This window comes from Corythoichthys intestinalis, chromosome 14 (genome assembly GCF_030265065.1).
Source record: "Corythoichthys intestinalis isolate RoL2023-P3 chromosome 14, ASM3026506v1, whole genome shotgun sequence".
Classification (NCBI taxonomy): Eukaryota; Metazoa; Chordata; class Actinopteri; order Syngnathiformes; family Syngnathidae; genus Corythoichthys; species Corythoichthys intestinalis.
This window is the reverse complement of record NC_080408.1, coordinates 28,909,669-28,935,959: the sequence shown is the minus strand read 5'-3', so window position 1 is coordinate 28,935,959 and position 26,291 is coordinate 28,909,669. Positions and strand designations below refer to the sequence as shown.

The following is a 26,291-nucleotide window of genomic DNA, read 5'->3' as shown; positions in this document are numbered from 1 at the left end:
AAAAAAATAAAACTACAAAATATACCCAACAGTAGCAACGACTAAAACATTTTAGATAGAATAAAAATATTTTAAATAGTTGTACAAACAACTTTCAAATTCTCACCAATGAACAATTTAGTCTTTAATAACATATGAACAAAATCGGCATGTATGCAACAGTTCATGCTGGTCAAACTCATGTTTGTCCTTTTCTCACCTTCTGTCCATAAAATGTGTAAGTGCAATTGGTGTGATACAGTTCCTACTAAGATCTAATACCATTTTGTTTTAATCTACGTCCTGTAATTAACACGCACAGGGGAAGCTCATACTTGTGCGGAATTAATGTTAGAATCACTGTTGATGGCTTGTTTTATCAGAAGAGCAAGTTTTATTTCTTTGATGTCATTTTTATCAAAGCAGCACATTTGGATGAGCAGTTTCGTTTTGAGGGTATGATTTGCAGTTCCTTTCACCTTATCGTGAATTTCCCTTCGACATTAAGCTACCTCAATGCATTCATCTTTTTTTTTTTCTGCAGTGGCACACCTTTGCAAGTATATCATGCGGATATTGCATTTCAATGTAATTCCAATACGTATGGCGGAAAACACTTCCGCTCTGAGACCCCCAATTTGGCCACATTTCAAAATTGTCCTATATGCATGTGTGATACATCATTGGAAAGCTTAAAATCCCAATTTTGTGGGGGAAGAAAATTTTTAAACAGGATGGCATTTAAAAAAAAATACCGGTATTTATATATATATATATATATATATATATATATATATATATATATATATATATATATATATATATATATATATATATATATATATATATATATATATATATATATGTGTGTGTGTGTGTGTGTGTGTATATGTATATGTATATGTATATATATATATATATATATAATTTTATTTATTTTTTAACCCCTAAACCCTAACTTGAAGTGAGAGCATAATAAAAGACACCATGATTTTAACAAGATATTATCGCGTTCTAACCTTGTTTCGATCCAAAACGTGTAGCTTGTCCCACCGAGTGTCAAGACACAGCTGTGAATGGCCACAGCCGGACTTTTTGGGAATTTTATGGGTGAAACACGGTAATATAACAAGGATTGCAATGCAGAAATTGCAAACATCAAGGAGTGGTCGAGATTTTCTTTTTCAAATTTTACCCTTCCAAATGTTTTTTTTTTTTTTTTTTCTTTTTCAATATTTCTTTGTTTGAATTGATTATCATCTAAAATATCAGGGAAAATGCGACAGTAAAAAAAAAAAAATACAATTGAGCGATAGTTACGAGGTAGATTTCTGGGAGCTATTTACAGACACCATTTTTGTCAATGTGACGCAATTTGTTTAAAAGTCTAAAATATGCGAGTGACTAATTTTGTAAAGTCGTTTTTTTTTAACTAAATTTTAGACATCAATAAATGATTCTAAGCTAAAAATGATAGACATTTTGAATAATAATTTACCTTCTTTTTATGGCTGTGTCTGTAAACAGGGGTCTCCAGTGTAAAACGGACAAATTAAAAAAACTTTGGGGGCTTAATGCGCCATGAAACTGCTATGGCAGCATATAGACATATTGTTCTATCAAACCCAACAGTTCTTTTGGCTTAAAATATAGCAGTTTATTTTAAAGAGGGGTGCAAGAGCAGAAACTGCTTTTTCAGCCTTGTCTGTGTTTTCCGCCGTATACAAATGCTTACAGTGTATACAAATCACACCATACATCTAATGTGCCAAACTGTCTATAAGTGTGATGACTGAATCTAAGTATCTTTCAAAGCAGTATTCAATTGAAAACAGAGTTCACATGTTAACTGTAATCAAGAAATTGAAAAAAGAAATAAATGTTGAGTTTGTTGATGTTATTAGTCAATAGTGTAGAAGACACTAATCGGAACACCCACCCCCTTTATTAGATTTAATTGTCATCACCTTTTTTCAGTCTTTGGCTTGTAAAGTTTATAAAGTTCTACTACCTTATCGTGATGCTTTTGGCATTCTTTTTGGATGAAGTAGCCAACTATGTTTCATGTCCCTAGGATAAATATACTAGTCCTTCTCAAAAAATTAGCATATTGTGATAAAGTTCATTATTTTCTGTAATGTACTGATAAACATTAGACTTTCATATATTTTAGATTCATTACACACAACTGAAGTAGTTCAAGCCTTTTATTGTTTTAATATTGATGATTTTGGCAAAAAAGTCAAGAAAAAACAAAAATTCCTATCTAAAAAAATTAGCATATTTCATCTGACCAATACAAAAAAGTTTTTTTTAAATACAAAACAAGTCACCCTTCAATTAATTATATGAGCTATGCACTCAATACTTGCTCGGGAATCCTTTTGCAGAAATGACTGCTTCAATGCGGCGTGGCATGGAGGCAATCAGCCTGTGGCACAGCTGAGGTGTTATGGAGGCCCAGTATGCTTCCACAGCGGCCTTAAGCTCATCCACAGTGTTGGGGCTGGTGTCTCTCAACTTCCTCCTCACAATATCCCACAGATTCTCTATGGGGTTCAGGTCAGGAGAGTTGGCAGGCCAATTGAGCACAGTAATGCCATGGTCAGTAAACCATTTACCAGTGGTTTTGGCACTGTGAGCAGGTGCCATGTCGTGCTGAAAAATGAAATCTTCGTCTCCATAAAGCTTTTCAGCAGATGGATGAAGTGCTCCAAAATCTCCTGATAGCTAGCTGCATTGACCCTGCCCTTGATAAAACACAGTAGACCAACACCAGCAGCTGACATAGCACCCCAGACCATCACTGACTGTGGGTACTTGACACTGGACTTCAGGCATTTTGGCATTTCCTTCTCCACGGTCTTCCTCCAAACTCTGGCACCTTGATTTCCGAATGACATGCAAAATCTGCTTTCATCTGAAAAAAGTACTTTGGACCACTGAGCAACAGTCCAGTGCTGCTTCTCTTTAGCCCAGATCAGGCACTTCTGCCGCTGTTTCAGGTTCAAAAGTGGCTCCAGCACATGCCTGTGCACGGTGGATGTTTAGTCCACTGTTTCTGCAGGTCCCCCAAGGTCTGGAATCAGCCCTTCTCCACAATCTTTCTCAGGGTGCGGTCACCTCTTCTGGTCGTCCAGCATTTCCTGACACTTTTTCCTTCCCACAGACTTCCCACTGAGGTGCCTTGATACAGCACTCTGGGAACAGCCTATTCGCTCAGAAATTTCTTTCTGTGTCTTAGCCTCTTGGTTGAGGGTGTCAATGATGGCCTTCTGGACAGCAGTCAGGACGGCAGTCTTGCCCATGATTGCATTTTTGAGTAATGAACCAGGCTGGGAGTTTTTAAAAGCCTCAGGAATCTTCCGCAGTTGTTTTGAGTTGATTCGTTGATTCAGATGATTAAGTTAGTAGCTTCTTTAGAGTACCTTTTCATGATATGCTAATTTTTTTAGATAGGGATTCTTAGTTGTTTTTTTTTTTTTTTTTACTTTTTTGCCAAAAACATCAATATTAAAACAATAAAAGGCTTGAACTATACTTCAGTTGTGTGTAATGAATCTAAAATATATGAAAGTCTAATGTTTATCAGTACATTACAGAAAATAATGAACTTTATCACAATATGCTAATTTTTTTAGAAGGACTAGTATAAACACATATCAGCGGTCTTTTTGGAGGCTCTAATAGCTGCAGTATAGAAAACATCTAAATGCGACTTGCTGTTTCTTAGGGTTAGTGTAACATGGAATTGGCATTCCATTCACACTAATTAGCTTTGACCCGCTGCTTTTTTACATTTTTTTCCCCCTCTCGCCTCACCAGAAGTTTCATTAAGTTAATCCAGAGTGCAGTAAACAGCCTAAAATTATTCTTAGGATGAACACATTTCGAGTTAATGTGAATTTCTATTTAGTGAATGATTATTTTTCGGCTTGAAATATGTCAAAAGATAAGACATTGTTTTATTGTGACAAAAGTTTTTGAAGATACAATACAAATCCCACAAATATATACTCACATTAACACTACAAATAAATTTGGTCTGTGATTTTTAGGTGTGTACTAACAGTTCACAATATTTTTGTAAAGGCAATTAGTGTGCTTAACATGCCAGATTGCCCAGTAAACATGAATATTTGACGTCTCTAGACATCAATGGCAGCAAATTGGTTAAAAAAAAAACAACAACAACAAACATGGAAGTTGTTTTCCTTTCGTATCCCCAGGTTGCAATTTAAAGTGAGGCATGTGTGTCACTGACTCCAATAAATCCATAGCATTCTACTCACATTGCTGTAGCATAATTTCCCCCTTTTTGACACAGCAACAGGCCTGTTGTCCATCATTCATTACAGTCCATCATTCATACCAAAAACCATAATGAAAGCAAATGTCGGGTTTAATTTGGAGATGCACAGGCAAATAATGGTGAAAATCAACTTAATCCTGTCACGCTTATAGAATATGATCATCCTGTACATATGTCTGCTTTGACAGCTGGATGATAACACATAGGATGAACATGGGAAATGATGACTTTAAAGCTTAACTGTATATAAACATATGCAAACATGTACATGTTTCAAAATAGAACATTCCTCTCGAGTTCTGACTGTGAAAGGTACAGTATCTTTGGAGGTTAGGCACCAAGAGGATGGCTGTAACTATGACAATATACAATAATTCAGAGAATAAAACAATATGTGGTGTATGTGGTGTATTTAAAAAAAAAAAAAGATAGAAATGTTTAAGAAAAAATGAAATGTTGCATTTTGTGATTTAAGTCTGAAGTGCTAAATTGTGGGAGGACGTGTTCAATGGCTGAAACATACATTAAAAAAAAAAAATCCAGTGATAAAAATCAAAATGATTTTGTACATATGGATTTTTTTTGGTAAATTTTTATTTGAATCTAATGCAACACAAACTACCAAAATTAATTTAATAAAGTACACTGTGGTCATTTGGATGGTCTTTTTCTGGTTTCTAGATTCATAGTTACACACTCTTAAGGCTGTGCAATTGGGCATTTACTTGAAAGCAGTGCTTAAAAACAAACAAACAAAAAAACTGTCTGCTGCTGCTGACTTTACAAACTCAAAACTCTTTTGATAGTCACATTGGACTAATTTGACTACCTACCACTACTACTTATTTATTTGCAGTGTGCTTATGTAGGCCTAAACGATACTGGAAAAAACTATCATTGCAGTTTTTGGGGGGCGTTGCGATATATAGTGATCCCTCGTTTTTCGCGATTAATGGGGACGAGAAACCGCTGCAGTAAGTAGCCGGTATGCAATGTTTATTTAAGCGAGCATGGAGTAGCAGCAGTGCACGGACACGCTGGGTCGTAGCTGGCGAACGTTGACGGGAGGTCAATCAGGCGACGGTAGAGATCAGGGAGCAGGCACGGAAAATCCTGGGACAGAACAAAAGTCAGATTAGCCGGGTGTATATAATTTCAGAAGTACCTGAATGCTGGACATGATGGAGGGGGATGCCGAAAGTATTGGTCTGGTGACGAGCGGCAATGACGAGCAGGAAGAAGGCAGCTGATTGTGATTGCTCGCAGCCGTCGTCGTTTCCCCGTCTGGCCTCCAGCCTGCAATCAAGGAGCCCTAACAAATATAGACTCACGAGATGCACAATGTTACTCCAATTCGTTAAGACGTCACTTTCGTCATAAAACTATTATGTAGCTTTACGTACATGTACTGCTGGAAGCTACAATGAAGCATCAATATATTATAATTTGATGTAGATGAGCCAAAAGATGAAAGGTTTCCTTATTTATGAAGCAGATTCTAAAATATAGACTCAGGAGATGCACAATATTATTCCAAATCGCTATTACATCACTTAAGTTGTAAACCTACTACATATGGCGAAGTGAGGATAGTAGTAGTACTAGTAATAGTACAATAATTATTCTATTGATAATGATTTGAAACAAAGGATTTCCTTTTCCTTATTTGTAGATCTGATTCTAAAACAAAAGATGCTTTCAATGTTGTGGATTTTAACAGAGGTGAAGCGCTACGTAAAGTAAGTAGCATTAGGCCAACGAATTACTACGACTTTATTTCTCATAGTAATAGAACGGTAAAAAAGTCATACTATTACTACAAGAAAAAAGTCATACTGTTACTACGAGAATAAAAATCGAACTACTACTATGAGAAACAAAGTTTAACTGTTACTACGAGAATGAAAGTCGTTTTATTTTGTTGGGGTAATGCTACTTACAGGGAGCTACAACGAAGTCTCTGTAGCCTATAAATCATTTCTATTGACAATGATTTGATGTAGATGAGCCAAGATATCAGGATCACCCATGGTAAACAGGTCCTATGTGAGGGACCAGACAAAACCTGACTCCAAAGACCCCTTATGATGATAAACACAAATGGAGTCAGTTTTCCCTTGTCCGGACGCGGGGTACCGGGGCCCTCCTCTGGAGCCAGGCCTGGAGGTGGAGCTCGAAGGCGAGCGTCTGGAGGCCGGCCTGTTCCCATGGAGTCCGGCCCCACACACACAGCTGGAAAAAGAAACATGGGTCCCCCTTCCCATGGGGTCTCAACCTGTGAGAGGGGCCAAAGTGGTTGGGTGCACAGAGAGTTGGGCGGCAGGCCTGGGCCCTGGAGAACTTCTCACAAGTGAGCTGGTTCTATGCCTGGCCAGCAAGCAGCTGAAAGGTTTGTGTCTGAGTTTGTGTCTATTTGTGTGTGTCTTATCTGATAGCAGTATACTGTCTACAATCTTGCCTATTCACAGACGCTTGCACTCTTGAAGAACAAGAGCGAGAGGCAAGAGGAGAAGCCCCAAAGAAAAGGAGATATAAAGACCATCAATACCAGTGCCAAAAATGTGGAAAGACAAAAAACTGCTCCACTGGTCATAGCCAAGTAAAAGGGAAATGGTATTGTCTCAATTCTGGCCAAACCAGAGAGGATTGGACTCAACATTGTTCTGTCATTTTCTTCAACTACATCACATTGTAAAGTCACGTTATTCGCTGCAAAACAAGGGATACCATAAAAAAAAGACATGAGTGGCTGGGGAGTGCTGATTGAAAGTAAAACTCGCATTGACCATTCATGTCAAATTTTTTCGTCACGTTATTTGTATATCTTCATTAGAGTAATTTGATTTTTTTTTTCTATTAAAGGAACCAACAATTTTGTTAAAACAACAAAGTGTGACCTTTTTAAAGAAAACCTTTACAGGGCACTCATTTAACTCACTGGCTGACATTGGCACTGAAAGACGTCAAATGGATTAGACGCCTTGCCCCGCCAATGGCACTGAAAAATTAGCATTTACAGCCAGTCTTCCCTGTTTGAATGAATTGGACGTCTACTGCCATCAATGGTATGAATGGCTTAGGAATGAATTAGATACTATGAAAAAACAACTTTAGAGTACTACTTGGGTCTTTAACTAGGGTATATTCCTGTTTTTATTCAATGTAATTTCATTAATTGCTTTTTTTAAAATAAACATTTATTTAAAATTATAAAAATACAATTATGACTAATAATAGGGGGAAAATGCAAATGTTTGAGTGTTTTAAATGACCCAAAATAGTCACTTGTTCTATAGGGTTGAAAGTCTTAAAAGTCAACTTTTGGATAGCTGTCAACTGTAGTGACCACTGTTCTGAAAGGGTTAAAGAGGGAAAGTTAAAAACGAACAGCTGAGATAATGTTGATGAAAAGGTGTTCACATCCTTTATATATGGGTTGAGGCTGTGTGATAATTAAATAATCAAATCCAAACTCATTAGATGATGAGATTTAGTGGTCTTTTCCTGACATTTGTTCAGAAGCCATGATTTGTCGAGAGCTTCCACTGGAACACAGAAATCTCATTGTTAAAAGATATCAGTCAGGAGAGTATACAGTAGGACATCAAAATAAAATATGCTTCTTTAGGCATTTACAAAATCACCAAAGGCTTCACAAGACGTAGACAACATGCCCTACTGGAATTTAAACATGGGGCAGGTAGAATGTTTCAAACGACAATGCTGGCCATATTCAAGAGGCATGATCCAAACACAGACCAAACAAATCTTACCTAGTGTCAGAATATGTAAGTAAATATAAAAAAAGGGTATTTTCCATAAGAGTGTGCAAAATTCAACATCCACTAAAGCAGTGGTTCTAATCTTAACCTTGGTAAAGATACGGAACCCCACGAGTTTACCATGTGCATTCACCAAACACATCAGAATTTGATAATAGAGCATTTTGTCAAGTTCAAACCTGATATATCTAAGCTAGCAAACTAATATCTAAGCAAATTCCTGTTAGAATTTCTTCACATTTTGACAGCATGTTTTTAAGCAGGTCAAAATTCGACTCCACGCTGATGATAGGTCTGTTATGCTTCCTCATAGTGCAAGTCTACCTTCTACTAAGGCAAGGCAAAGCAAATTTATTTGTATAGCACAATTTAACATGGCAATTCAAAGTACTTTACACCTCATGAAGGTCATAAAAATCACATTAAATCAAAAGAATGTTAAAACAAAGGCAATCGAAACAGGAAATAAAATTATACATGAAAATCACATTCAATTTAAATCAGAAATGGAAATAAAGCAGATAAGGAATAAAAAGCAAATAGCTTAAAGTTTGAAATATATACAGTAGACAGTAATGGATATGCTGTGATAAACAAAAGCGTTTTTAGCCCTGATTTAAAGGAACTAACAGTTTAAGCACACTTCAGACCTTCAAGTAATTTGTTCCAGAGATGAGGAGCATAATAACTACAGTAAATGCTGCCTCACCCTGCTTGGTTCTTGTTCTTGGAAGATACAGTAGGCAGGTTCCAGACGACCTTAGGGGTCTACATGTTTCATAGGGATCGAACAAATCAAGCATGTATTCTGGTCCAAGGCCATTAAGTGTTTTGCAGACAAGCATTAGTATTTTATAGTCTATCCTTTGACTTACTGGAAGCCAGTGAAACGACTTCAAAACCGGTGTAATGTGGTCCAGTTTCCTTGTATTTGTAAGGACTCTTGCAGCAGCATTCTGTACTAGCTGCAGCTTCCTGACTGCTTTTTTTTTTATCAAGACCTGTAAATATACCATTGCAATAGTCCTATCTACTGAAAATGTATGCATGCATACAGTGCTGCTCAAAAGTTTGTGAACCCCCTCAACATTTTGGAATTTTCTATTATTTCAACCTGATTTCCTAATCAATCAATTCAGTAGTTTTTTTTTGTTTTTTTAACAGTTGTGTTGTCGAGACTAAATTAAAAAGAGTTTTCATCAACTGATGTAGGTGCAAAATTGAACTGTTTGGTCACAACCAAAACCGCCATGTCTGGCGAAAAGTCAACACTGCATACCACCAAAAGAACCTTCTCCCAACAGTGAAGCATGGAGGTGGGAATGTCAAGATCTGGGCTTGCTTTTCATCCTCAGGACCTGGACAACTCCACATAGTCCAGGGAATCATGAATTCTGGGGAATATTGTCAAATCCTAGAACATAACCTGACGCCATCTGTTTTGAAGTTAAAGCTTGGCAGAAGGTGGATCATGCAACATGATAATGATCCAAAGCATTCCAGCAATACAACCAAGGAATGGCTGAAAAAGAAGAAGATTCGTGTTCTGGACTGGCCCAGTCAAAGTCCTGACCTAAATCCCATTGAAATGCTGTGGCGGGACCTGAAGCGAGCAGTTCATGCCAGACGCCCATCAAACCTCTCTCAACTGACTGCGTTCTGCAAGGAAGAATGGGCAAAAATCCCCCAAAGTAGATGCGAGAGGCTGATTAGTCACTACAGAAACCGTTTGGTTGAGGTAATCTCTGCAAAAGGAGGCGCAATATCCTATTAACTGAAGGGGTTCACATACTTTTGCACACATGATATCTGAGTTTTTCTTAAATCAACCACTTTTGTTAAATAAAGAATGACAATATAACTATTTCTTTTGTTTCAGTCCATTATTTGGAATGTCAGTATTGTGGATTTGGGTATAACTTAACATTTAATAAGGTTATTTTAGTTTTTTTTTAGGGCTGTCAAAATTATCGCGTTAACGCGCGGTAATTAATTTTTTTAATTAATCACGTTAAAATATTTGACGTAATTAACGCACATGTCCCGCTCAGACAGTAGTCTGCCTTTTGGTAAGTTTCACAGCAAGGCTTTTTGTGCTGCAGCACAACAGCGAACTCTTGTGGTCGCTTTGCGACATGGTTTTTTTTTTTTTTTTTCTTGCCAGTTCATATACGTTGTAATGTTGTGCTTATATGATCCTTGGACAAGATTTGTCCGTAAGTATGGTTGTTGTAAAGAATGTACATATTATGTTAGAAAGCGAAATGTTCTATTTTTTGTATAAGACGCTTTTTGTTTGTTTAGTGAACCCGTATAGCGTGCTAAGCTAACGTTGTTGCTAATGCAATGCTTGTGTACTTTTTTTTTTGTAGTTTTATGACTGTCTAAAGAGGACAATAGTTTGAGACTATTTTATTAATAAATCAGATGAAAAAGGAAAAAGTCTGATTATTAAGGCGTCGTTCATTAGCTGTCTAGCTTTGGAAAAAGTAGACGCTTCGGAGTGAGGACAGCATTGACAGATTTAAATGACAGTAGAGTGAAATGCCCACGACAGTCCTTAAGTACCGTATGTTGAATTTACAGTGGGGAGAACAAGTATTTAATACACTGCCAATGGATTTTCCCATTGGCAGTGTATCAAATACTTGTTCTCCCCACTGTATATATCCATCTTGTGTCTTATCTTTCCATTCCAGCAATTTATTTTACAGAATATATATAATGTACAGAAAAATATGGCATATTTTATAGATAGTTTGAATTGCGATTAATTGCGATTAATTAATTTTAAAGCTGTAATTAACTCGATTAAAAATTTTAATCGTTTGACAACCCTATTTTTTTTACAAAAAATCTGACCATCGCTGTGGGGTTCACAAACTTTCGAGCAGCACTGTAGGTTTTTGCATGTCTTGTTGAGTCAGAAGCCCCTTAATTCTGACTATATTTTTTAGGTGTCAATAAGATTTAGTGACGGACTTGAGATGTCTATCAAATTTTATGTATGAGTCAATAATTACGCCAAGATTTCTGACTTTATTTGTAGCTGTAAGTGACTTTGTGCTAAGGTGCATCCTGATATTTGACCTTTCCTTTTTTGGCCCAAAAATGATCACTTCCGTCTTCTCCACATTTAGCTGGAGAAAATTCTGACACATCCATCCATTGATTTGATTAATGTATTTACTCAGGGAGACTAAGGGACTATAATCATGTGGGGACACAGAAATGTAGATTTGTGTGTCATCTGCATAGGTGTGATAGGAGATGTCATACTGTTCCATGATTTGAGTAAGGGGAAGCATATAGATGTTAAATAAGAGTGGTCCAAAAATGGACCCTTGAGGGACTCCACACGTGAATTTGGTTTGTTCTGACTAATGGTTTCCGAATGATACAAAGAAATCCCTATCATGTAAATAAAATGTGAACCACTGAAGAACAGTGTCAGTGAGCCTTCGTCATCGTTCCAATCTGCTGAGTAGTACAGTGGGGCAAATACGTATTTAGTCAACCAATAATTGTGCAAGTTCTCCAACTTGAAAATATTAGAGAGGCCTGTAATTGTCAACATGGGTAAACCTCAACCATGAGACAGAATGTGGAAAACCCCCAGAAAATCACATTGTTTGATTTTTAAAGAATTTATTTGCAAATCATGGTGGAAAATAAGTATTTGGTCAATACCAAAAGTTTATCTCAATACGTTGTTATGTACCCTTTGTTGGCAATAACGGAGGCCAAACGTTTTCTGTAGCTCTTCACAAGCTTTTCACACACTGTTGCTGGTATTTTGGCTCATTCCTCCATGCAGATCTCCTCTAGAGCAGTGATGTGTTCGGCCTGTCAATAGGCAACACGGACTTTCAACTCCCTCCACAGATTTTCTATGGGGTTGAGATCTGGAGAAAGGCTAGGCCACTCCTGGACCTTGAAATGCTTCTTACGAAGCCACTACTTTGTTGCCCTGGCAGTGTGTTTGGGATCATTGTCATGCTGAAAGACCCAACCACATCTCATCTTCAATGCCCTTGCTGATGGAAGGAGATTTTCACTCAAAATCTCTCGATACATGGCCCCATTCATTCTTTTCTTTACACAGATGTCGTCCTGGTGCCTTTGCAGAAAAACAGCCCCAAAGCATGATGTTTCCACCCCCATGCTTCACAGTGGGTATGGTGTTCTTCGAATGTAATTCAGTATTCTTTCTCCTCCAAACATGAGAACCTGAATTTGAGTCCCTAGCGGTGCATTGTGTTACTGATAGTTGCCCTTGTTACTGTGGTCCCAGCTCTCTATAGGTCATTCACTAGGTCCCCCTTGTGGTTCTGGGATTTTTGCTCACCGTTCTTGTTATCATTTTGACGCCACGGGGTGAGATCTTGCATGGAGCCCCAGATCGAGGGAGATTATCAGTGGTCTTGTATGTCTTCCATTTTCTAATAATTGCTCCCACAGTTGATTTTTTTACACCAAGCATTTTACCTATTGCAGATTCAATCTTCCCAGCCTGGTGCAGGTGTACAATTTTGTCTCTGGTGTCCTTCGACAGCTCTTTAGTCTTGGCCATAGTGGAGTTTGGAGTGTGACTGACTGAGATTGTGGACAGGTGTCTTTTATACCGATAATGAGTTAAAACAGGTGCCATTAATACAGGTAACGAGTGGAGCCTCGTTGGACCTCGTTAGAAGAAGTTAGACCTCTTTGACAGCCAGAAATCTTGCTTGTTTGTAGGTGACCAAATGCTTACTTTCCACTGTAATTTGGAAATAAATTCTTTAAAAATCAAACAATGTTGTTTTTTCCACATTCTGTCTCTCCTGGTTGAGGTTTACGCATGTTGACAATTACAGGCCTCTTGCACTTGCACAATTAGTGGTTGACTAAATACTTATTTGCCCCACTGTATGTTGTGATCAACGGTGTCGAATGCGGCACTGAGATCCAATAGAAGCAGAACAGATGATTTGCCTGCATCAGTATTCCGACGAATGTCATTTAGGACTTTGAGAAGCACGGTCTCTGTGCTGTGCTGTGGCCAAAATCCAGACTGAAATGAGATGAAAAGATTGCTTTGCATCATAAAAACCTGGATCTGTTCAAACACAACTCTCTCGATAATTTTCCCCTGGAATGTCAGATTTGATATTGGCCTATAATTACTAATGGTTGAGGCAAACCAGTTTCTCCTCCCATTAGATTTAGGACTAGCAATTGAAAGAAATGGAGTAAAGCCTGAAAATTTGTGGACAAACCAGTCCAAAACATGATCTAAAACGTCAAATTGCCTAGTTATGGTCAGCTTATGAAAATGGGGCATCTTAACCTTCGCCAAAACCCTTAAACATACTTTCCCCACCCCTGGGGTTCGGTCAAACCCAGGTTAAGAACCACAACACTAAAGTAAGGAACGTTTCAACAAATGAAGATAAATAAATTCAAAGGAAACCTCTCAAAAATAGATTTATTCAAATTTACATGTTTTTTTTTTTTTTTTTTTTAATAATTTCATTTAAAATCAGGTAGACCACACATATACATATAAAAATCATACAGGACACAGATATAAAACACCCAGATTAAACAACAAATTACAAGGATTTAAACAAAAACAAAAAACTCGAGCTGACGATATAATTTTAAAAGCATTTTTGTGCAAATAAATGTTATCAGATCAATAATACAGTTAGTACATATGTATATGCAAATATTTATGTTTACATGCTGCAAAAAGTAATCAGACTGCATCTCTAACCACAATGTGGACATTTGAAATAAGGAAAAATATTCTGTACGGTACATGTTCAAAACACTAAAGATCCAGGAATGATACGAAGATTACGACCAACAATTACACAATAGAGACCCTTGCAAATTGTGCATTTATGCAGAGTTAGAGAGAACCAATTAAAAATTGAAGTTTTACGCTGGGACACTGATGCTTTATGAAGCCGTGAAAGTGGAAGTCTATACCCAAGCGGTTCCCTCGAGTCATAGTAAAACAATCATATTAACACCAAAATTCAAATTGAACTATAACTTAAAAGAAAAACAAAACATCGTAACATTCTCAAATTGCCCTGAAATGCATCTTTGAAAGTAGTTAGAACACTATTTCCTTTCACCCTCTATACAATATGATTTCTATGGAGACATACATACAGTACAATGAATGATGACTGCCACAGCAGAGTTCCATGGGAACGGCATTTCCCCTGAACTTGCCTCAATTTGTCATTTTTAAATGCTCAAGACAATAAATAGCACATTGGCATGAGGCAGGTTTAAAATAAATTAAGTTTACAGAGAAATGTGTAAAACTGAAAAGGATTATTTAATATACTAGTATACAGTGGTATGAAAAAGTATCTGAACCTTTTGGAATTTCTCACTTTTCTGCATAAAATCACCATCAAATGTGATCTGATCTTTGTCAAAATTACACAGATGAAAATACAGTGTCTGCTATAACTACAACCACCCAAACATTTATACGTTTTGATATTTTAATGAGGATAGCATGCAACAATCACAGAAAGGAGGAAAATAAGTAAGTGAACACTCTGCCTAAGGAGACTTAAAGAGCAACTGAAACCAATTTTTACCAAACATTTCAAGTCAGGTGTGTTCCCAATCACTAATGAGTGGTTTAAAGCTGCCCTGTCCACTATAAAACACACACCTGGTAAGAAATGTCTTGAGAAGCATTGTCTGATGTGCATCATGGCTCGGTCAAAAGAGCTGTCTGAAGACCTGCAATCAAGGATTGTTGACTTGCTGGGAAAGGATATAAAAAACATCTCTAAAAGTCTGAATGTCCATCAATTGACAGTCAGAGAAGTTGTCTACAAAGGGAGAGTTTGGCACTGTTGTTTCTCTCCCAAGGAGTGGCAGTCCACCAAAGATGAAGCAAAGAGCTCGGTGCAGAATACTCAGAAAGGTACAAAAGAACCCCAGAGTGTCTGCTAAAGACTTACTATATGTAAATCTATGGCCAAGAATGGTGTTCATGGGAGGACTTATCGGAGGAAGCCACTGCTGTCTAAAAAAAACAAAAAACAAAAAACATTGTTGCTCGTTTAATGTTCGCAAAAAGGCACTCTGACACTCCACAGAGGTTTTGGCAAAATATTTTGTGGACTGATGAAACCAAAGTTGAATTGTTTGGAAGTAACACAAAACGTCACGTATGGGTGAAAATTACAACAGCTCACCAACATCAACACTTCATCCCCACCATTAAACATGGTGGAGGGAGCATCATGATTTGGAGCTGTTTTACTGTCATAGGGCCTGGACAACTTGCAATCATTAATAGAGGAATGAATTCAAAAGTTTACCAGGATGTTTTGCAAGAAAACCTGAGCCCGTCTGTCAGACAGTTGAAGCTAAAAAGAGGATGGATGCTGCAACGAGACAATGATCAAAAACAAGGAAGTACATCAACTTCAGAATGGTTTCAGAACAACAAAATACACGTTCTGGAGTGGCCAAGTCAAAGTCCAAAAGACAGCAATTCATGCCAGACATCCCAGGAATCTGACTGAACTACAGCAGTTTTGTAGAGAAGAATGGGCCAAGATTAGTCCTGATCGATGTGCCAGACTGATCTGCAGCTACAGGAAGCACCTGGTTGAAGTTATTGCTGCCAAAGGGGTGGGGGGTGGGGCGCACAAAATATTAAATGTGATGGTTCACTTGTATACCCCCCCCCCCCCTTCTGTCATTGTTAGCATACTATCCTTATTAAAATGTGAAAACCTATAAATGTTTGGGTGGTTTTAGTGAAATCAGACAGTTTTTTCATCTGTGTGATTTTGACAAAGATCAGGTCACATTTGATGGTGATTTTATGCAGAAATGTAAGAAATTCCAAATGGTTCAGATACTTTCTCGTACCACTGTAAGCAGCAGAGAATTTTTGTTCAAAGTCATATGAGGAGTGGCTCAAACCAACAGTTTTTATATTATTGTACGTATTTGAAGACAGAGTACTTTATAGCAGGGTGACTATCTTGACCAATAGAATCCAACTCTACTTTACACATTACATTTTTACAACCTAATAAAACTCAATTTGAGCTTATTAGAACCCTGCAAAAGACTAACTTTGTTTACGTAGAGGGACTGAACCATCTGTGTTTGGCACCAAATGTGGGCACGCAGCATCTGTTTTAAGCCCACCACATACATGTATGTCACAAAAGATCAAAGACCATCAAATTCAAACTATAGTTTTTTTTTCTTCCAAGTAATCTCACAGGACACACCTTTAGTCCTAAACATTTTGTTCTGCTTATTTGATGGAGAGTCAGTTCTAGCTGATGTATAGTTTCTACTCAGCTTTGTATTTTGTGTGGAATCTCTCTAAAAGAGCTCTAAGAACATTCCCTGGGATCTTCTGGTGCTTGTCTACAAGGGACTGGACAGCTTGCTTTACCTGTGGAGAAAAAGCATCGAATTACAGTTTTAACCTCATTCATCATTCCATCATCTTCCATGGCACACTCTATGATTAAGTATCGAGTACAGTCAGTGTTATCTGAGATAGTTAACCCATTTTTCAAAATTTAAGTTTGGCAAAATAAAAAAAGACTACATCCTTTGCTTTGTAGTAGTGATGGTGAGATGAAGCCTCGAGGAATAGAACCACTTGAGAGTTCAAGGAAGGGTTCACTTCTCAAAGCTTAACTTGAGCCCGGTACCCTCTACTGGTTAAGTGTATGATCACAGTCAGCTGTCTTTCAACCACAGGACTAATTCGATGATTTTTGTGTGTGTGTGTGTGTGTGTGTGTGTGTCTGTTAGAAGAGAATTTACAAAATGTTGTACGACCAAATCCTCTATGTAAATAGATGATCACATACTGTATGCACAGTGGGCCAAATAAGTATTTAGTCAACCACTACTTGAAAAGATTAGAGAGGCCTGTAATTGTCAACATGGGTAAACCTCAACCATGAGAGACGGAATGTGGAAAAAAAACAACAACAGAAAATCACATCGTTTGATTTTTAAAGATTTCCAAATTAGAGTGGAAAATAAGTATTTGGTCACCTACAAACAAGGCGTCAAAGCGGTCCAACTTCTAACGAGGTCTAACGAGGCTCCACTCGTTACCTGTATTAGTGGCACCTGTTTTAACTCATTATCGGTAAAAAAGACACCTGTCCACAATATCAGTCAGTCACACTCCAAACTCCGCTATGGCCAAGACCAAAGAGCTGTCGAAGGACACCAGAGACAAAATTGTAGACCTGCACCAGGCTGGGAAGACTGAATCTGCAATAGGTAAAACGCTTGGTGTAAAGAAATCAACTGTGGGAGCAATTATTAGAAAATGGAAGACAAACAAGACCACTGATAATCTCCCTCGACCTGGGGCTTCATGCAAGATCTCACCCCGTGGTGTCAAAATGATAACAAGAACGGTGAGCAAAAATTCCCAGAACCACACGGGGGGACCTAGTGAATGACCTACAGAGAGCTGGGACCACAGTAACAAAGGCTACTATCAGTAACACAATGCGCTGCCAGGGACTCAAATCCTGCACTGCCAGACGTGTCCCCCTGCTGAAGCCAGTACACGTCCAGGCCAGTCTGCGGTTCGCTAGAGAGCATTTGGATGAACCAGAAGAGGACTGGGAGAATGTGTTATGGTCTGATGAAACCAAAATAGAACTTTTTGGTAGAAACACAGGTTCTCGTTTTTGGAGGAGAAAGAATACTGAATTGTATCCGAAGAACACCATACCCACTGTGACGCATGGGGGTGGAAACATCATGCTTTGGGGCTGTTTTTCTGCAAAGGGACCAGGACGACTGATCTGTATAAAGGAAAGAATGAATGAGGCCATGTATCGAGAGATTTTGAGTGAAAATCTTCCATCAGCAAGGGCATTGAAGATGAGACGTGGCTGGGTCTTTCAGCATGGCAATGATCCCAAACACACAGCCAGGGCAACAAAGGAGTGGCTTCGTAAGAAGCATTTCAAGGTCCTGGAGTGGCCTAGCCAGTCTCCAGATCTCAACCCTATAGAAAATCTGTGGAGGGAGTTGAAAGTCTGTGTTGCCCAACGACAGCCCCAAAACATCACTGCTCTAGAGGAGATCTGCATGGAGGAATGGGCCAAAATACCAGCAACAGTGTGTGAAAAGCTTGTGAAGAGTTACAGGAAACGTTTGGCCTCCGTTATTGCCAACAAAGGGTACATACATAACAAAGTATTGAGATGAACTTTTGGTATTGACCAAATACTTATTTTCCCCCATGATTTGCAAATAAATTCTTTAAAAATCAAACAATGTGATTTTTTTTTTTTTTTTCCACATTCTGTCTCTCATGGTTGAGGTTTACCCATGTTGACAATTACAGGCCTCTCTAATATCTTCAAGTGGGAGAACTTGCACAATTAGTGGTTGACTAAATACTTATTTGCCCCACTGTACATACAGTGATCCCTCACTAATCACTGTTAATTAGGACTGGAACCGACAGCATAAAGTGAAAAACCGCAAAATATGGTCAACCCACCATTTTTTGGGTGTATCTAGAATATCACTTCATGATGCGTGTGTGGGTGTGTGTATAAGTGTACATAAACATGTAGAGGAAAATCAAGTGTACATTAATATGATTTTAGAACTTTTATTCCTATGACAAGATACTTAGAACAAGATTAAAGAAATCTGCAACGCAATGACTGTGCCAAAGTTGAGCCGCAAAGTAGTGAGGGATTACTGTAATAAATAGTGTGTAGTATGTGCATGTGAAAATGATTCCCCAAATGGTATTATCATTATATGACAGGCTGTGCAATATTTTTTTTCTGAAATTGGCATGAATGTAATCAAGCAGAGGACAGTAACAGTGTAACTTGAACATTGATGTACAGGATAGAGGTGGGGGTTAATTAATTTTCATTCAAAAACAATAGTTCTTCCACACAGGGGGAAGTCCTCTTCCTTGCTAGCTCCATCCTATCAACCAACTACTGTACTACTCCTTGTCTCCTCACTCCTGAACCTTTTACTCTCGAAACTACTCCCAAACTATCCACTCTCACTTGATCGCAACTTTCCTTCAAACACACACATTTTGAATGTAGCCAGAGGTGTAGCGAGCTGTCAAACCACGCGGCAAAATCTAAAGCACTCCCTGAAGCAATCACATGGTACAGCCGAGCAGCTAGGCTTCAGACGTCGTTTTCGAAACCTCCCCAAAATAAAGCGGGCCTCTGCACACACTTCGTGGAAACATCCCTTCATCACTGAACACTCGCTTCGAAAGCTCGGTGCACCTCGTTGAATCAATACTACTTTTCAGTGACATAGCAACTGTGTTGATTCCCCACGAGAATATTTACAAAACGATTAGGAAATGAGCAATTTTATGTTTTGTTTTTTGTTTTGTTTTTTTTTTAAATATGTGATATGTACTCTTTACAAAATTGATTTTTTTTAACACTTTGTGATGGATATTTAATGAAAATGAACTTTAAATCAATATAAGCAGTACAGTATTGGCCCGAATAAAAGACTGTGTTTTTTGCATTGAAATAAGATTAAAAAGAGGGGGTCGTTTTATATTCGGGGTCTAGACATTATACCCATTCACCACACTAGATATCATTGAAGAGATGTTCTGTTTTGACAGATCTCAGCTACTCTCCCCATTCGCGACGCTAGATGGCGCCAGATATCATTGAAGAGATGTTCTGTCATGACAGATCTCAGCTACTAGTTTAACCAGTTTGCATTATTTTATTTCATTATTAATGTTTTTCCTTATTCAGATTTGTTTCAAGACTAGTTACAGCCAGACTTCACTTTGATGGTTAACGCAGTTATTGCAATTTTGTTGTTTTATCACAATAGAAATAGAAAACCAGAAGCCATTCATTTATGAATGTGATTGCACTTTAGTTTACATATTTAAATGTTCAGATATTAAGATTTGAATGAGGCAAAATAACATGCTTTTTCTCTCAAATATATTGTTATAGTCATTTGTTTCAGATGTACTGTAATTATTTTCTGTATAAAAATGAATTTGGTGTTCAAAAAGTCTTTTTTCAAACTTGAGTCTTGAAAAACACGGGGTCGTCTTATAATCAGGGTGGTCTTATATTCGGGCCAATACAGTATTTCACTTTCATCTTGCCTTTTATCTTGGAATGTCCGTGCGAACGCCGCCTCATTTTGCGATTCCAGGTCAATTGTAAGATAGGAAGCTGTGAACATCGTCGTGCCTTTGACATGATGCGGGCTATGCAAGATCCCTCCCGTTCAAGAATGTAGGTTTTTCAAAATTTTTTTTTTTAAAATGATAAACGTACTTTTTCTGCCAGCTCTGAAGCAGTTATGTTTGGATCATATGGGATTGGATCACCAAGGAATGTCCGGAACTTTACAGGGAATCCGCCATAAACAGGAGCCACGGGAAGCCTAAATGTTTCGTACATCCAACGGAAAAATTCTGTCCAAAAAGACAGAGAATTAGGACATCGATGTTAGTTGTCATACTAAAAGGCTAAGTAAATGAATCTGTACTCCAGTTAATTGATTATCCCAATTAAAATCACTAATCCACATGAATCAGCACTTACTCAGCGTTCCCAAAGATCTGAAGCCTTCTCGAATATTTTGGGTAAACATGGGGATTATGGCCTGAAAGACAAAGTATGATACTGAAGCTGAATCTGAAATATGATAAGATAAATGGTCACTGTGAAGTTTTTGAGTTCGTTAATAGGGCACTACGTGATCTACCAGATTATTTGAAATATGATACAAATCTGTCAAGCAGTAGTTCAGAGTTGCTCTAATGGTGACTGATGGAGTGTGAGATTTACGTACCACCTTAGAATCGATGGCAACCTGGGCAAAGCCTTTGCGCTTTCCCCAAAGAAGAGGGTAAGTCTCATCACTGAACAAAGCTTCCCTCACACCTCCAGGCGAGATCGCCAACAGGTGGCCATTCTTCAGTGCCTGCACACACTCTTCTTGGGGACCATGAATCACACTGAACACCTCCAAAAGTAATTTGAAACCTGGAGGAGCCAAAGGCGATAAAATCATTTAAAGGAAAAGGGGGGGAGATAAAAAACTAATGGAATTAGCACACAAAGAAAGTTAATGAATAACTCAATAACTACGTGTCTGTATGTACTGGTATTTACTGTAACTACTTTTGAAATAACCGAAATTTGGATGTCAATCAAAAAGAAAAAAAAAACTTCATTAAATAAAGTATTAGCTGAAATAAGTAATATAACCCAAAGTAACATGAGGAATAGGAAAAGGCTACATTCAGAAAGCACTTTAGGATCTTTTAGCCATTAACTAGTCGAATGGGATTCTCTAATGACAGTCTAAATAGGCTAAGTCCCATGAAATCTGATATTTTGGAATCCGATCTAGGCCACTTTCGTATGTGGTTTAAATCTGACATGGGTCAGAGCTTTCAGAATGTGACTGAAGAGTCTGAACAGTCCAGAGACCTAAAAGTGGATATCATGCAGCGACAACATCAGTAACAGCATGAAATAGCGACTATGTTATCCGTCCCTGACCGCTTTGCTAATTGGGAGTTTTTCGCCTCATTTAATCCAACTTTGAGTCTCTTTATCCTTCCCTGGCATAAGAGCAAGTTTCTTTGGTGTCCCCTTTTAGCTGCCTTGCAAGGAATAATTTCAACACTGACCGGTTACAGTAGGATTCCTACAGTAACTTTTGAATTCTTTCATCCTCCTAAATAAATACTTACTAGCTATGCCATCCTCGTGTTATTTTACATTGTTGCTCAGCAATATAAATTGAAAAACTTGTCACATGAATTTCGATTTTGGGGACTGTTCTGATTGCAGTCACATTCCAAAAATATCTTACCAATGTCAGATTTTTAACCACAAATGAATGTGGCCTGAAACGAAAACATCATATTCCATGAGACTTGGCCTGTTCAGGCAGTCATGAAAGAATCTTACTTAGGTCAGTTAAAGACCAAATGACCTTATTTGGGTCACTTCAACCTGTAATTTGAATGTAGCCTTAGATCGGGAAAAGCATTTTCCAATTTCACAAAAATCACTGAAATGACAGTCCAAAAACAATGTTTTATCTACAAGTCAACAGCACTTCAGTAAACATTGCTTCTGAAGAGAACAGCGTGGTACCTGGTATTTTAAAAAGGAAGTGGTCTGCGACCGAGTGGCAGGTTCGTCCTTTTTGAATAATAATATTGGCTAAGAAGTAGTAGTAATCAATGGGAATGGCTCCATGATAGTACACTATGAGTGCTGGTCCTTCGTCAGGGATCTTGTCCATCCCGTGGATTTCATAGCCTGATGGGCAGAAAAATGTCATGCACAAGACTGGAGAATATGAAAACAATGAAAAATGTGAATTAACATCAACAATCACCATGTTTTTAATAATTGTTCAGCTCTGCATTAGTTATAGTATTACCATTAGTTGGCAAATAGTAATGATACAGCTGAATAATATTAGTAGTGGTATCGGTAAACATACAGTTTCACATTCGATGGTGCATGATGTGCATTCATCTCTCAGTTTAATCCTACCATGCCATATGGCTCCATGTCCATCCCATAAAGTTGCCAGAGTTTTTCTGGCTCCGTCCCAAAGGTTGTTGCAGTATGCCTCCCTCAACTGGTTTTTCCTCTGTTTGAGGATAAAAGTTACAATATAAGTTACTGAAACTGCAATAGCTGTAATGGGACAAAACTGCAAACAAAGGCAGTTCACAGTTTAAAATGATATTATTAAAAATATTAAACTATAAGTATAAGCAGATAATGAAATTTAGAGAAATTAACTGTGACTGATCTTCTTATATGTGTTCATGGAATTGTGTTAACGACATAGAATTACTAAAATACGTACAAAATTAGCAAATTGGAATATTCATCTTTATACTCCTATCTCTAATTTGGGAATTCAGTGTAAATATTTATGAAACGGTAAAGAAACAAGCGATTGTCATGCTACACATTTAGATAATTCCTGACATCTTGGTGGAGTACAATTTACAAAATGTGACTTTTGAAAACTTTGCAATGTTTAATTCATGATATTGGAACTTTGCATTGATAACGTAGTATTTATGCTTAAGCGTTTATTGATAAAATGTCAATTTCGAAAAATTTCACTCTCTACAACTTACAACTTATTTTGCTATTACAGGTCACAAAGGTGTTCAAATTAATAATGTTAGACCACGGGTGTCTTTCCACGTACCTTGTAGACATGAAGAAAAAGTATCGAGAGGTAAAGGAGTATGACGATAAGAAAGGGCAGGATAAACACAATTGCTAGAGGTGTGAAGACCCACAATAAGTATTCCAAAACACTTAGGTAGTCCTGCAGCTGACCAAGGCCCAACCATTCCTCCCAGGTATGAAAGACACAAACCTGTGAATAATAGAAAAAAAAAAGACAGTAAAGCTTCCATAATTCAACAATACAAAATAGCAGCTTTATTTCTAACAATAGAATCTTATAGACACGTACACATTCATAAAGTTGTTCAGTACCCCCAATCTGTTAATGACAGAATACTATCACTAAAATGACTAGAAACTTGAAAAGTGATTATGATATAAAACACCTACTGATGATTTACCAATAAATCTGGTCTGACAAAATAATGATAATAATAATTATAAATATTATAAAATATATTTTTAATTATCATTATTATTGTTTCAATCATTATTATCATTAAATTAGGCCGGACAAAAAGGATGATCACCTCACCCTAATATCTTATTGCACAACATTTGAAAGGCATCACTGCAGTCAAACAATTTTTGTTAAACCCAATGAGACTTGGTTTGTTCCACTATTAATGAGTAAAGTTGTTCTCATTGTTAACCTGTTTAGGTTCGAAGGGTGCCGTGTCTACATTATTGGTTCCTTCAGTGAGTGTTATTCAATACTAGTCTATATAAATCAGAACTCTTAAGAATATATTCTTGATACTCTTAAGAATACTACATTGAGCGTCCTGATTTGTTGAGGCCATTTTTGCTTCATATTTGCTATGTGATTGAGTCCTATTCCTGTTAAGAACAATGACATGCAACTGTGACCAAGCTTTCTGACACTGGACAACACATTTGGCTAAACACATGACACAATCAAATTTATAGTTTAATCTAAAAGATGAGAAAAGTCCTTACAGTACTTTGATTATATTTAGAAAACATTTTGTAAGCAATCTTTTAACCTATTCCACATTGACATGTTCATGGAGGATTAAAATAGGGTGACCATATTTTGATTTCCAAAACAGGACACTCGGCCCGGCCACGAGATACTTAAATTGTACTCGAAGTTGACTCAAAGACTCAACTTGCCCCGTCTGGATGGGGAAATTCAGTTTTATTTGAGCATTCAAACACTTTTTTTCTTTGATTGATTTTTTTTTTTTTTTTTTGGATTGAATAATAAAGACAGAAATCTACCTCCATATAATCTGTCAGCAACGTCATCCTGACACAGAAGTTGTTCAAAAAGTAATAGCTAAATTGTTAAAGCTAAATTAATATAATGCAGACCCATGGAAGTGTAGTCCAGTTAATACACACACGCAGTATGCTATGTGCCAACTAAACATTTTTATAAATTACTATGAATACAATTGTCATTGACAAATTGTTATTTCCACTCAATTATTATCCTCATTCAATGTTTTGGATTTCAGGCAAACAATAACCGAAATAAACTGACAAACAATTTAGCCAGCATGTTTCCAAACGCAGCAGTTCAAAACTCAATTTCCCATAATGCCAAGCGTGGCTTAGCTCACTGATAGCTACCCTATTAGCCTTAATTGCTATAAAAGTTTACAATCACCAGCAGCGCAATGATGCGACACCAAATGGGATTTTACAGATCGCACCAGTACAAAGCTCCAACAGAAGTCAACAGTTGCCGAAAGGTAAATTTTGCAAGTGTACATATCGATAACTTGTGAGCTACTGGCGTGATGAAGGTTTGTTTGGGAATAACGCCATGATAAAGCCAGTCTGTGACTGCGCACGCATGCGCAAATTGGCATCCAACTTAAAATAAATGTATTTTTGACTTAATTACTCTTTTGGGTACATGAGCATTTGATTAAATACGGATTGATCATAATAAAAGTCTTAACAACTGGGCAGGTTCTCTGGAGACACGTTACAGGCAGCACAGTACCGGAGTATTCTCTGCAAAGCGTCAGTCAATTTCAACACACGCTAACCCGTGAAAAATAATGCAAACCGGATATTTTCATGAATTAAAAAAAAAAAAAAAAAAAACACCGGACGCATCGGGCAGGATATAAAAAGCGGACATGTCCAGGCAAAAGAGGACCGTTTGGTCACCCTAGGTTAAAATATGGACATGTGGCAAAAGTTAAACAAGGGCGCTCGACTCAAACAGTCCAAGAGTAAATATAATGAAAACTGCCAATTTATAGATTAGAATGGTCTTACGAGGAAGGAGACAGTGTCCTCTGCTACCATCAGACATGACTGATTCCCAGCATCTGACATCCTTCCTTGCTGTCATTCACTTGAGCTGTAGCTTTGGATTACCCAATTGAAGATGCTTGGAAAGCATTTGCTCCTATAGCCAAGCAAACTAGGTAGGAGAAGAAAATGGTTAAAAATTATATTTAATTGCAGTCGTTCAGAGCGGAAAAGCAATATGATTTTTTTTACACAATAGATGCCATTGCTATGACATCCCAACTTGATAATAACATTACCTCAGATGGCAAACGTGTTTTCAATAATTACAATTATCAGAATGTCGATGAATGTTGTGAGAACAGAGACGGAAAGCTGTCATTTCGAAATGTTACTTATGATAGATAACATGATCAACTAAAACAAAAACGATGGTTAGCTATGTTAACTCAAGTAATAATATCTAGGAATATGGTTAACAAACAAGGGACAAAAAAAAAAATGAATGATTGATATAAAATTACCATGGCTGCGTCCTCTGTTTGTAGCGCCATTAAGACATTACCGGGTAGGCAAACATCAACGACATTAAACTTGACAGTCCTCTTGGTATTCTCCTGGTTGGGGACGATTTATGTGTAACACACACAGTGTAACTTCCGGTAAACAGTAGTTCGAAGAACAACTTCTTCCGGTGAAAGAATTCGAAACAAGTGTATTTTATATAAAATAAAA

The 26,291-nt window shown here is 37.5% G+C and overlaps 1 protein-coding gene across 3 annotated transcripts; it reads right to left on the bottom strand.

The window, feature by feature from the left end:
- Nucleotides 1-12,960: 12,960 nt before the first annotated feature.
- On the bottom strand, nucleotides 12,961-26,199 carry tmem68 (transmembrane protein 68). 3 transcript variants are annotated; one of them, XM_057858483.1, is made up of 9 exons: nucleotides 26,081-26,193; nucleotides 25,581-25,713; nucleotides 23,338-23,511; nucleotides 22,662-22,761; nucleotides 22,254-22,421; nucleotides 20,935-21,128; nucleotides 20,685-20,745; nucleotides 20,415-20,554; nucleotides 12,962-16,516 (listed from the first exon to the last, which is right to left on the bottom strand). In XM_057858483.1, the coding sequence occupies exons 2-9, from the start codon at nucleotides 25,638-25,640 to the stop codon at nucleotides 16,412-16,414; spliced, it is 1,002 nt and encodes a 333-aa protein (XP_057714466.1). In that variant the 5' UTR covers nucleotides 25,641-25,713; nucleotides 26,081-26,193; the 3' UTR covers nucleotides 12,962-16,411. The 3 variants fall into 3 exon arrangements, with proteins under 3 accessions (XP_057714467.1, XP_057714466.1, XP_057714465.1); XM_057858482.1 differs by having other exon boundaries at nucleotides 25,581-25,728; nucleotides 26,081-26,186; XM_057858484.1 differs by lacking the exon at nucleotides 25,581-25,713 and having other exon boundaries at nucleotides 12,961-16,516; nucleotides 26,081-26,199.
- Between the last annotated feature and the right edge of the window lie 92 nt (nucleotides 26,200-26,291).

Bases quoted from the DNA above. Each gene is read 5' to 3' on its own strand.
- tmem68 (XM_057858483.1), bottom strand. From the start codon at position 25,640: ATGTCAGATGCTGGGAATCAGTCATGTCTGATGGTAGCAGAGGACACT. The intron at 21,129-22,253 runs GTACCACGCTGT...TGGCTCCTCCAG, and splicing joins CTTCCTTTTTAAAATACCAG to GTTTCAAATTACTTTTGGAG. The intron at 20,746-20,934 runs GTACGTAAATCT...TTTGTCTTTCAG, and splicing joins TTGCCATCGATTCTAAGGTG to GCCATAATCCCCATGTTTAC.